Source organism: Pleurodeles waltl, chromosome 4_1 (assembly GCF_031143425.1).
Source record: "Pleurodeles waltl isolate 20211129_DDA chromosome 4_1, aPleWal1.hap1.20221129, whole genome shotgun sequence".
NCBI lineage: Eukaryota > Metazoa > Chordata > Amphibia > Caudata > Salamandridae > Pleurodeles > Pleurodeles waltl.
Window position 1 is genome coordinate 569,327,640 of NC_090442.1, and position 12,450 is coordinate 569,340,089.

The window sequence follows — 12,450 nt, forward strand, 5'->3', positions numbered from 1 at the left end:
TAAAGGATTTGCCAGTTGGGGAAATAGTTGCACAGTTTGGGAAAAGAGTTCTGGCACTGGGTACCTGGTTGTCAAGAACCCAGTGCACTTTGAAACTCACATCAGGGACCAGGCAAAACGTGTGTGTGTGTGGGGGGGGGGGGGGGGGCTAACAATGTCAAATAGAGGTACTTTTCTACATCATCCAATGCCAAATCAGCTTCTAGTATGATAAGTCAAGCAAGTACTGCTATAAAGTCAAACCACAGACATCTAAAGCAATGCAGAATTTCTAATTGGGCATACTGAATTTCCCAGTAGTTTTATACAATGATTTCATTCTAGCACAAGCCACTCACAGCTGAGCTTGTAAATATGGTAAAAAATGAATAAAGTTGAACGAGATATGGTAAATGCCTAATTATAATACTAGCTGGTTTTTCCAAGTAAAGAGGCCAACATGTGACACAAATCAATTAATAACTAACTAGGGTGAAAAGGTGAAAACATCTTTCAAGTTCTGCAGAATGGTTTGCAGTCTTAATGGTCTGAAACATAGACTTACTCTTTAAAGACCAAATTAAAAATATAGCCTTTTAACTGTTAATTGATTGCACACCTTCATGCTTACCTGCTAATGCCCATTCTCCACTACTGTGAGAGTGTCCACTGTAGTACAGAATATAGGTATCATGTCGAGGTCCATCAACTGTACGGAGTTCCAAGAAAGATTTAAGCTTGGAATGAAGGGTGTCCAACGAAAGCCCACTTGTTGAATAGTCACAACCATAAGTCTCTATCATGTGATGAGCAAAAAACCTCTGAATGCAATTCAGCATGCCAGTAGATCTCCAATTCAATTCTTGCACATGTTCAGGTGGAAGAAGGGTAGGCTGGCCCTCTGGACTACAGTGTAAGGAAAAGAGAAAATATAGTGTTAATAGTTCTCACACACACACACACACAGGTCTTTGTATTCATAATATAGAAACAAACACACAGAGAACTGCATCCCCTCCCAAATTACTGCTGTTGCAGATGGCTTTCTATTTGAAGCCATTAATGAGAAGGTTGGTTTTGATATACCGTTATTACGCCACAAAAGTGACAACCAAAACTTTATTTTTTGGTGCTGTAAGTCACCTATGTAACCTCTGCTTAATCTTCTGGTAGCTTGGAACAAAGCAGTCAGGCCGAACTTAGAGACAACATCTAAATTTTCAATGCAGTAATAAACAGTAATACAGTGAAAACACAACACAAGAAAAATAGAGTAAATTTTAATAACATAAAATGACAACAAAATCAGCAAAATCAAATGAGTAGAGCCAAAGATATGCAATTTCAAAGTATTAACTAAAAATCTGGCCAAAAAGCAAAATGCACCAACTGTGGTGAACTGGTTGTCCTGTACCAGGACAAAGTCTCAAGTTCAGGCCAACCCTGGTGGAGGCAAGGGGGGATATAGAGACCAGGGTAATCCAACTGAGAGGTGTACCCTCGATGCGAGACTGAGTTGTGTTGGTTTCAATTGAACGCTGCCGGGCAATATCTGGTGTTGAACTGTGTTGGTTTCGAGGAGGCAGCAGAGCAGGAGCTGTGATGCATGGTTCGGTGTCGAGCAGTGTTGTGTTGGGTCTGATGAAACAGTTGACCTGCAGCTACAATCTGAGTGCCAATGTCAAGCTGCAATGCAAGGTCCGGTGTCGGTTTATGGTGGTCAGCTTCGACAAAGTTGCTAACCAGCCGAGGAAGAGTACACTTTGATGCCAACAAAGGGTCCAGGAGAAGGGGGGGCACCTTTTGGGAATCAGGACTCATGCCCGCAGCAAGGCAGATGCAAGTCCAGTTCAGCAGGGTCAGGTGGGCAGATGCAGGACAGATCTTTGGAGCTTGTTGTGTCCCTTTAGCTCACACATGCGGCCAGCCAGTTAGCCCTTAGAGTCACTCTGGTGGTCCTGGGTTAAAGAAACCAGTTCAGTCTTCCTTCCCCAGGCACAAGGTTAGTTCTCACAAAAGCAGCACAGTCTTTCCAGCAGCAGGGCAGTCCTCCTTTGGAGTCTTTCGACATCTTCTGAAATGGCCTGATGAGTGGCTCTGGAGGTCTAATATTTATAACTGGCGCCAGCGTTAGAAGTGGGGGAAGGGTATTCTCTATACTACCCCACACCTAGTTCTAGTAAAGTATTCCTTTCCCCTGTCAAGGCTCCAAGAAGTTTGGGGTTACTAGTGTCAGGTTCCTTTCTGTCTGCTGGAGTCAAGACCTTTGAAATATAAGTGGGGCAGGGCACAGTTCCGCCCACCAGATATCCTGGCCCATCCTGGCCCATCCTGCCAACATCTAGTTTCCTGTTGAGTCACTGCCAGGGAGGAATACACAAACCCCAACAGCAGAGCTGTTCACAGTCATATGACCCAGGAAGGTACAAATGGTTAAGACAAAAAAAAATCCAACTTTATCAAAGTGGCATTCTCAGAACTGTGACTCAAAATCAGACTTTATCATCAAAGAAGATTTTAAAATGCAGTTCATTTGTGTAAAGATCATTTTCCTATTTACTCCGAAACATAGGTTATCACTTATTAAATGTAAAAAGGTAACCCAATGTTATCCTAAGGGAGAGAGAGTCTCTACAATAGTGAAAAACTACTTTAGGCTGCTTCAAAAATATCCACTGGTTGGATGTTTCCTAGGAAGACTTTGATCACTCCATTTTCACAGCTGGAGTGTGCCCTCAGTAAAGCAGGTAGAAATCTCTTTGCCGATAGCCAGAATAAATATATTTGACTATCCACTTAGGTATGCCTGCCTTTGAGATGGGTTGACCTCTCTGAAGCTTTGCAAAGGAGACACAGAGATGTTCCGATTTACAAAATTAATTGGTCTTGTCAATGTAGTACATAAGATCTTCTAACATCTAATGTGTGGAATGCTCTCCCTGCAATGAAATCTGGTTGGTAGAAGACAGGGAGCTCTATGGTTTGGCTAAGGTAAAAGGATCGTACCACCTTAAGGAGGAACTTAGGATTAGTTCTCAGAACAGCCTTGTGCTTGTGAACCTGGATGAAGGGCTCTTGTAGGATGAACATTAGCAGTTTGTATATGGACCTAAGCAACGTAGTGGCCACCTTCCAGGAGAGGAACCAAAGGGAGCATGGATACATAGAATCAAAAGATGGCCCTATAAGCCTGGAGAGGAATGTATTGGGATTCCACACGAAAGCAAGAGGCACTATAAGGGGAATCAACCTCTTGACATCCTTCATGAAGCCTTTAATAACTTAACTGTGAAAAGAGAAATGTTTCCTGTTGTGCATGTAGGCTACGACTGCACCTGCTCTCTGTAAGTGCAAAAGATAGGCAACAATATCCCTGTTAATATTGGGATTCATCAATGTTGATGCATACATCAACACATTGATATACACAAACAAAATTGCATCACAGTTATTAGATTCCCCCTTCGTGAACTCTCCGTCAACACTGGCACGTAAGTACATGATCAGGCAGGCTTGTGAGACCTAGGCCTGAGAATGCTGACCGACAGGTCACAGGAGGGGTAACACGTAGCCGACAGGCAAACGCACAATCAGAAAACCTGGATTAGATACCACAGATAGACGCAGCGACACCACAATGATCACAGGAGAGTGGCCCCAACAAAATACACATGGCCAGAGGAGTGCACGCATTCTAAAAACATCGTAAACTTAGATGCCACGCGTAGTTAGGAACCCATATTCAACCAGAACACAGCACAATAGGCGGCCAGGGGCCCCTTAGGCCGGACATCTGGACACGTACTCACTGGCCCACTGGGCCCATGCAAGGTCAAGGCCCACCTGCATTAACTATCAGGACTTTTATTTACAATTCCATGACAACTGAAGAAAGGAATGTTTTTTTTGTATTTCTTAAATGGTAGTCAGAGAAATGTATAGAAATGGCTCTAAACTGCTATACATTGAGACAGTCCTTAGACCTTGGTTCTGTAATTTCTCTCCCGGAGGTAATATTTAATTAAACACATTGCTTCTGTTTTGCCAGATGCCTCTTGACTTTTGTTTTAGAGTGAATTCTCATTCGAGGAACATCCTCAACAGTAGGCTTAGCGGTCCAGGTTGTTGGTAATGCAGTAACAAATAACCCTTTTCCACTTTGACATGTAACAAGCATGTGTTCCTGCAGGCTGTTGAGCTTCCTTAAAATGGACATACATTAATGAGGAAAGTCGAGGCTCCCGAATTCTAGGACCGAAGGTGCAAAATCCCCAAGGCTGAGCTGTTCGGGATCCAGATGCCTGACACGACATGTGGGACAAGGCTTGGTGGGAGTATCTCATGAGTACCAGGGTTGGTGGTCCATGTCGGTGCTCGCAGAATGAGATTTAGTAATGTTTGCTTGCGTTTGCACACCATGTAAGAAAGCAGTGGGAAAGGTGGAAAAGCATAAGCAAATAATACCAATTCATCCACAGGACATTGCTCATGAACGGAGTGTACCTGATGGAAAGGTTTGGGCATTCTGTGTTCTCTAGGGTTGCAAAAAGATCTATCTGTGGGGTGCCCCAATATTCCCACGGTGGAGTTCCCACTTGTGGACTTGTAAATGCACCCAATTTGCAGGTCTGCAGACAAATTTTTCATCCCTTGAGGATGCGCAGCAATAAGGTGAATGTTGTGGGGAGTGTTCAAGGCCAAATGCCCTAGACTAAACCAGACCTCAAGGGGAATACGTGCTTCCCTGCTTCTGGTGAGTAGTACATGGCGGTCACGTTGGCTGCCTCGGTGAGGGGCACTTTGTCCCGAATGACTTGTAAGAAGGCTTGCTTGAATGGCCAACAGGTCCACATAGCTGATGGGGCAATCCAGCTATTGAGAGGGTCACATTCCCTAAACATTCATGTTGTGGAGATGCGCTTCCCACCTTGTGAGAGGAGTCTGTGGTAATGGAGAATAGGTTGTTACAGTTTCCACTTTGCAGAGAGCAATCTATTTTGGCCTATACCAACACTAGACGATCTCAGGGACCTTCCTCTTGACAATATTGAGTCACGAGGCACTCCTTGAAGGGGCGCAGGTGAAGCCTTGTGGGAGAAGGTCATATTGACTACTGATTAGGGTAAGCTTTCCATGTGACTGCATCCAATTTGGACCCTAGGAAAGGTTGTATCTGGGTAGAATTTATGGCAAAGTCCAGGCTGTGAAGCAGTGACATCACTGCTTGAGTGTTTGCTACACACTACAACTCGCTGCTGCTCTTGATCAGCTCATTGCTAAGTGAGGGAAAAATGTGACTGCCCTCCTTTCTCAAGTATGCAGCCACCACTGGTAGGTACTATGAACACACTCTGGGAGCCATGGTGACCCTGAAATGAAGTACTTTTAATTTGTACCATTGTCCACGTACCACAAACTAGAGGTACTACAGATGAGCATGGTGAATGGACATGTGGAAATAAGCACCCATGGGACTGAGGGATGTCATGTCATCACCCTGTTGAGTCACTCTTTTTCGGGATGAGGAAGCAGAGAGAGTTGTCACATTCCCTTTGTGTTACAAGGGCACCTTCTCTATAGTGTCTTTTTATAGAAGGGCCCACTCTTATTAACGAAGGAGAGAAATTTGTTATTTGCTGAGTGTGTGAGCATGGGATAGAATGTGTGGGGGGGGGTTGTGAGCAGTTCGAGGGTCTAGCCATTGGACTATGGCTAAAACACATTTGTCAGACTAAATTTCCTCCTAGCGAAGAGAGGTAATGGAGTATCGTCCCCCCCGACAGGTGATGTGTGATCAGGTAGGAGGGCCAAGTTACTGTTTGGATTTAGCCACTCCTTTGCTGAACCATTTTTCTCCTTTCTCCGTTGGTATTTTTTTGCTTTCCCTCAGAGCTGCTTCTTATGAGAGGAAACCCTATGCAGAGTGGTCTGAAGCACACCCATGGACTTTGCCATCTTCTAATCTTTTTTGATTTTCTTGAGCATCTCATCAACCTGGAGCCCCAAAAAAGTGCTCCCTCTCAAATGGGAGGTTGGAGAAATTATGCTAGACACAGGAATACGGAGCCAAGCATGGTGTCTGAGTAGGAGGCCGCTACTGATACCCTTAGATGCAGTGTCTGCAGCATCCAACATGCAGCTGATGCTAGTGTTATAAATGACTTTGTCCTCAGACACTATCTCCTCCCAAAGCTTCCTGTGGTACTCCAGGAAGTGCTTGAGGAGTTCTTACATCTCTTATCACTATGCCCCGTCATAGCACAAGATGAATGCCAAAAAAATTGCTAACTGGAAGTGAGTTGCCACTCTAAGTGCCACTCTCCTGCCTGCTTCGGCTATTGTCCTTACTCTCCTTCTCTGTAGGAGGAGCATCGCAAGTGGCCTGGGAGTAGGTAGGCTTGTGAGCGGTATGCAAATAAAGAAGGTCAGGTGAAACCTGCCCCTTAATATAAGTTGGGGTGCTAGGAGAGGGTCTGAATACCTTTTCAACCCTCGAGGTGACTACCCCGCTTCAACAGTCTCCTTAAAATGGTCAGGAGCAGAGTTTACCATGCCGTTGAGAGTGGAGAGGAACTGGACAGTGTATTCAGATTTGGGGTGTTTCTCAAGAAGTCATCCTCTACCTGGGTGACATGGATGCCGACTTTGTGAAAGGCTTCAGCTACCTAAATGACTTTATGATGGGCCATGGTGTTGTTAGGGGTGAGGCCCTGATTGGGTAATATTTTAGACTGAAGTCACCTGGGGAGATCCACGGTGTAGTAATTCCAGGGATCATTAGTAGGGCCTTGGCCTGACGGATGGTCATAATGATCAAATAAGCCATAGGGACTACCTGGCTCTGACTACAAAAGTGGAGCCCCTAGGTGATTGTGTTGGAGACATCAGGGCTAATGTGCATTGACTTGGTGGTGGAGCAGGGGTCGGTGGTGGGCTATGTGGGAGAGGAAGAGGACTGGTGGCTGTGTCCTTGTGCTTTTTTGGCATTAGCTGGTTGACGGGAGGCCTGGAAGCACGTTCTCTTTTTAAAGCCTCTTGCTCTTTCGAGCAAGATGTTCCTGAGGCAGAAGTTTTGCTATTATTTTGCCTGGGACTAGGTGGGTGAACTGGGGCTTATGTTTGGTGTTGAGATCCTGTTGGAGCCAATTTACGATCGCAGCCTCAACATCCTCATCTCCAGAGGTCTCAAGGATCCACTTTGGCGTCAAGGAGGGTTTCAACATACATGCAGGTTTTCATATTGATGGGGTCTTCTGCACCGATGCCGATGGATCCTTTGGTTTCAATTTTGGATGGGATGGTGTTAAGAGCCCGTTAAGTGGCTTGGACTCACTGGCTCATGGACGTCAATGCCCTTGGCTGCAGGCTTGCTTGGCTCTGAAGCATTTTGCCACTGCTGAGCACGACTACGAAGGTGATAAGAGACAGTGTAATTTATGCACTTGATTGAACGGCCAGCTCCTTCGACAGCAGTGTTCTATATTGGTGTGGGAATTCTTCTGGCACCCCAGCTAGGTGATATTGGCCTCAGAGGCCAAAGATACTCTCAGCCCTGAGCAAGGACCTGCCTTCAGAAGTGGTTTGAAATCCCCTGTCTCCTAGTCATCAGACTTGCTCTACAATACAATCTCTGGAGTAGGTGTTGGTTATACGGCCTGGAAAACCAGACGGGCGGTCTCTTTCTGTACTTCAGCACAGAGGAAATATTTTTCACCGAAAATGCTGTCATAGGTGTTCCTCAGAGGCATCCTTCTGTGTGCCTAGTGTCATTTCCTTCAATACTGGAAGGTCCCTTGGATCAGAAGGTGAGGAACATTGGACAAGAGGTGTTGTCGTGTTCAGGGGACAGGCACAGATTTCACACCTCATGATGGTCAGCCCGGGGAAATTTCGAGTGAGAGCGTCTGCAGTTCTAAAAGAGTGTCCATTCCGTCAGTCAAGTGGCGTTCTCTGGTGAGGAAAAACTGGGAGCAGAGCTCTCACCCTTTATGAGTGTGAGGCCTTCAATACTGGGGCATTGATGGTCTTTGTTGCTGCCGAAAGTATGTCTGCATCGCGGAGACAAATATATTGGAGATTGATCAAATCCAACACAATGAGAACAAAAGGTAACTGAAGAGAGCAGACGTAAACATGATCGGTACACAAACTCAGAGCACACTTGGTGCACATCCGATCCCGATGGACAAAAAAATATATAACATTAAGTCAAAGCCCATACTCACTGAGTCTATCACTTGATGGCAGGAATACGCCAAGTATGAGTATCTATAGCCACACTTGCTACAAACATAATATTATCAAAAGCAAGTAAGTTATACTTTAGTTAGATATATCTTCCTTTTGTTTCACCTTATGAAAGGCTCCAAATGCAGTAATGCCATGGGATGTGGGACTGAGTAATGCTATTTAACAAAGTAACATAACAACACAGTTCAGGCAAAGTACCCGTCAATGACTGCCTGAGATGTGAGGCAGTAATGTTCTCCATAGATTTGCAAGGATAGCCACATAGTTGCCCTGCAGATATCGGCTACTGGGACACATCTTGAAAGAGCTGTGGAGGCAGCATTGGCTCTTAATAAATGAGCATGAGTGCCCTCCAAAGGGAGTTTCTTAACCAGGCCATTGAAGATTTGATACATAGAATATCCTAATGCAAAATGGAGCATTTAGCCTTTTCTCAGCTCTTCTTGGCTTCAACAAAGTCCAAAAAGAGGTGACTGCCTGGTGACTGAGTCCTGTCGGACGCATTGAATACTTTAGGACCACACGCCTGAGATCCTGTCTATGTAGTTGTTCTTCCTCCTTAGTTGGATACAGAGGAGAGAAGAAAGCTGGATACGTGGGCAATAAAAGGCTGAAACCACCACAGAGAAGGATGGCCAGGTCCCTAGAACCAACTTATGAGAACAGAATGCTGTCAGTGGTGGGTGACCTGAAAGGACCTTAATTGCCTGACCCTGCACGCAGCAGTAATTGCCACCACCTGAATTCTTTTTAGAAAGAGGTAGAGGCTAACCTGGACAACTGTGCATTAGCTCTAATGAAAATAGCATTAAGAAAGTCAAACAAGGTTCAAATTGCACTGAGTACCCACAAAAAGAGTGGGAGGGAACAAATATGGCAAGTTTTTCAGAAAAAGCCCCACTAGTGAGAATATAAACAGGGACAGGTGATCAGGAATCCACAAAGTCAGACAGAACTGCTAGATAGCGTCTGATCATAGCCACCGCCATATCCTGCTATACAAGGTGTAATACAAACCTTCAGACTTCTGAAAGACAAGATTGCAAATTGCTCAATGGCTTCTGAATCACACCACTGCACACTGTTCCACTAGCCAGACTGCAGACTTCCAGGCCACCCAGAAGTCTGCTACGTAATCAGAAAGTGAAAAGATTATAGCTGGCATTGCTCAAATATTCATGTGTACAACTGCAGCTTCTGGGTGACTGTAGTGGAAGACTTGATTATCCTGCTGTGAAAAGAGGTCTCCTCTGCACAGGAGTGTACGGGGCAGCCTAACACTGAGTGCCAAAATTTCAGTGTATTGCAACCTCCTCGTCCAGTTAGGGGAGACTAGAATAAATTGTTCTTGATCGTCCCACACCATCAACAGAACATAGGCAGAGGAGGGATTGGTGAAAATTCATACAGCTAGTCCGGAGACAAGTTAAACCTGAAGTTATCACCAACTGAACCATTCAGAGAAAAGTGTATAGCAAACAACCAAGGACATTTCTTGTTATGAGCCGTGGCACAAAGTTCCACCAATAGAACCACCAATTTGGTGAAGATCACTTCTGTCACTTCGGGGTATAGCACCTACTCATGGTCCTCCAGGAAAAGGCCACTAAGGGCACTTGCCTGCACACCGAAGGAGCCTGCTGGGTGAACTGCTACTGGAAAGCTCTCCTGTCACTGCGCCTACTTCTACAGGGAAATGGCTTCCTAACATAGGGCTTATGACCCCTTACCGCCTTGTCTATTGTTTTAATAGGCACATGTTTCTCATTGCCTTAAAAGGATGGAAGACCCTCATGGCAAAGCATGTCACCCACAGCTCAAGCAAATTTATTTGGAGGTATTGCTCAGACACAGACCAGAGGGTCCTTGCTGTGTTGTCACGCAGATGAGCATTCCATTTCATTGAGGAGACATTAGTGAGCAGGTTAGTCTGAGCGTGCGGGAGGGGTCGCATCTACTAGTATCTGTTTCGATGCCCAAGTTTAAAGGTTACCTTGCTATTGGAGCCACTGCCTCCTCAGATCCCACTTGGGTGCTCTCTCCTGTCCTCTGGTGTTAGGCACTAACAAAATGCTAGGGGAAATGAGGACAGTCAGATCCAGGATCCATGCTTGGCACCGGCAAAGAAGCATCACCATCCATCACATCTGTGATTTCCCTGAAACTGGAAGTACTTCATAAAGATAAAGGTCAGACTCTGTGTGGAAGTGAGGAGTGACTTCTGGACCTTCACAGGAAAGATCAGGGCGAGGAGAAAAACTCATCTTACGCTGGAGATGTTTGTGGACCAGTGTTGTAGACTCTAATGTCACCAAACAGTTGTTCAAGTACATAAATACATGGTCTCCTGACCTCCATGCCAAAACTTCCATGGACGCCAAAACCTTCATAGAGAGCATGCTGCTGTAATTAGTCAGAATGGGATAACTGCAAACATGGAATCCTCTGTGATCAGTAACAACTGTTGGCAGTGAGAACTGAAGACAGAAATAAGACTTATAGATTCAGGGACACTAAACCATCTCCCAACTTAAAAGCCAGCATGACCTGGCTCAGGGACATCATTTTGTACTTGTCCTGGCAGATGAACTGTTTCATAAAGCAGAGGTGTGGAATGCTTTTGCTGTTCTTGTGGGACCAGGAGATAAAGGCAATAAAGTCAGCAAGGCAAGTTCGAGGCACGGGGTTCAGAGCATGCACCGCAACAGGGTTTGGGGCTAGGGAGCAGACAGGGAGAAAATTTGAAATGAAAAGGCGTTGTGATTCCCTTCCAATTGGTTACAAAATGTGAGGCCTTACCATCACCGGAAGATGGTGGTAATGGGGTGAGGATTAAGAGGGGTCTGGAGGTAGCAGACTGTGAAAAGGACCTTGGACCTCTGCAGCTTCTCATTCCTTTAAGATGTACCTCTGTGACAAACTACCATACTCTCTAGTGATGGGTGAGAGGACAAAACGTGTTGGTCACCTGGAGAAGACATATGCTGTCCGGTGAACTGCCTATGGACTAGTGAGGCCATTTCTCCCATGCAGCCATTATAGGGTTTAGGAGGGCCTCAATAAAAGTAAGCAAGGGTTCTGCAGAAACTGGAGGGCTGCAGATCATCCATCAAAATAGTGGACATCACTTGGCAGAAGATAAAGTCAGTGTCAAGGTCTCTGCTTCCTTCTGAACAACTGATGTGAAGGATGTGACTGCTTCTGAAACAGGATCAGGAGAAAAGAAATGTCCCCTTCGAGAAGTATCTTGGTACAAGCATTTTGCAAATCATAATAGAGTACAGGTTTGGGATTATACAAAGGTGGTGGTTGGTTTGCTTGTGAACCATCATCCTCCATACAATGGTAGTCTTTAGCATCCATAGCCAAGGCATTTGAAACTGAACCAAAAATCACCTTTTACTGGGCACGTTTTAGGATATTGGGGAGAGGATCACATAGTGTTTCAACATTTAACATTGGGTATGCCTTTTTCCCTTGACACATGGATATTTTCACCAAGGAACTCTGTGGACACAGACAGCTATGTGGATGACCATCGACTTATAGGTCAGTGCAGAGGAACGCCCTGAAAGGACTGAGTACAGTGACTTGGTCAATCTCAATGTTGCCTTAGGCACCAGAGGCAAAGCCCATGAAAGCACGACTCCTGGAAGTGTCAGAGCTGCAAAACCCACAAGGACAGCCCCCCTTCTCTTCCATGAGGGACTCTGAGGGTTTAGGGGGCATCCTGAAAAGATCCAGCACATTTAGCTGGAAAACCTAGACCTGAACTGGGTGGTCCAAAAGACTGAGGAACTTTGGCTTCAGCTTCTTAGGCACCCTCAGAGGTGTGGAATTCCTATAGCCCAATGTCCAGGACATATTGTTTGGAGTCAAGGTCAACAAGTTTCCATGTTTACCTTGTCCTTGGGGCAAGTGGGCCCAACAACCTGCAGCACAAACCCTCTGGCTGCCAGTTTACAGTATCACATTATGGACCAGGGAAGGGCTGCAGTTAAGGTAATATTTGTGACCATATGTTAATGCTGTTCAAACCTGAAATTATGGTTCAATAATTAAAGCCTTTATTATTAGCATGAGCGCTATAGGGAACTGTTGTAAGCTCAGACTGCACTGCTGAAAGTGGTCCCAGTATAAAAATGTTTACACATTTTGCAAAGTTTTACAACATGAGACTATGTATAATGCTCCCAGAATGCTCTCTGATTAGATGCAAAT

At 45.2% G+C, this 12,450-nt stretch overlaps 1 protein-coding gene across 1 annotated transcript in view; it reads right to left on the reverse strand.

Moving 5' to 3' along the window:
* TMEM168 (transmembrane protein 168) overlaps window positions 1-12,450 on the reverse strand; it is a 131,802-nt gene that overhangs the window by 23,748 nt on the left and 95,604 nt on the right. The window contains exon 4 of the mRNA XM_069228957.1: window positions 611-885. Within this exon, the coding sequence (XP_069085058.1) occupies window positions 611-885 (275 nt within the window). The remainder of the gene's footprint in view (window positions 1-610; window positions 886-12,450) is intronic.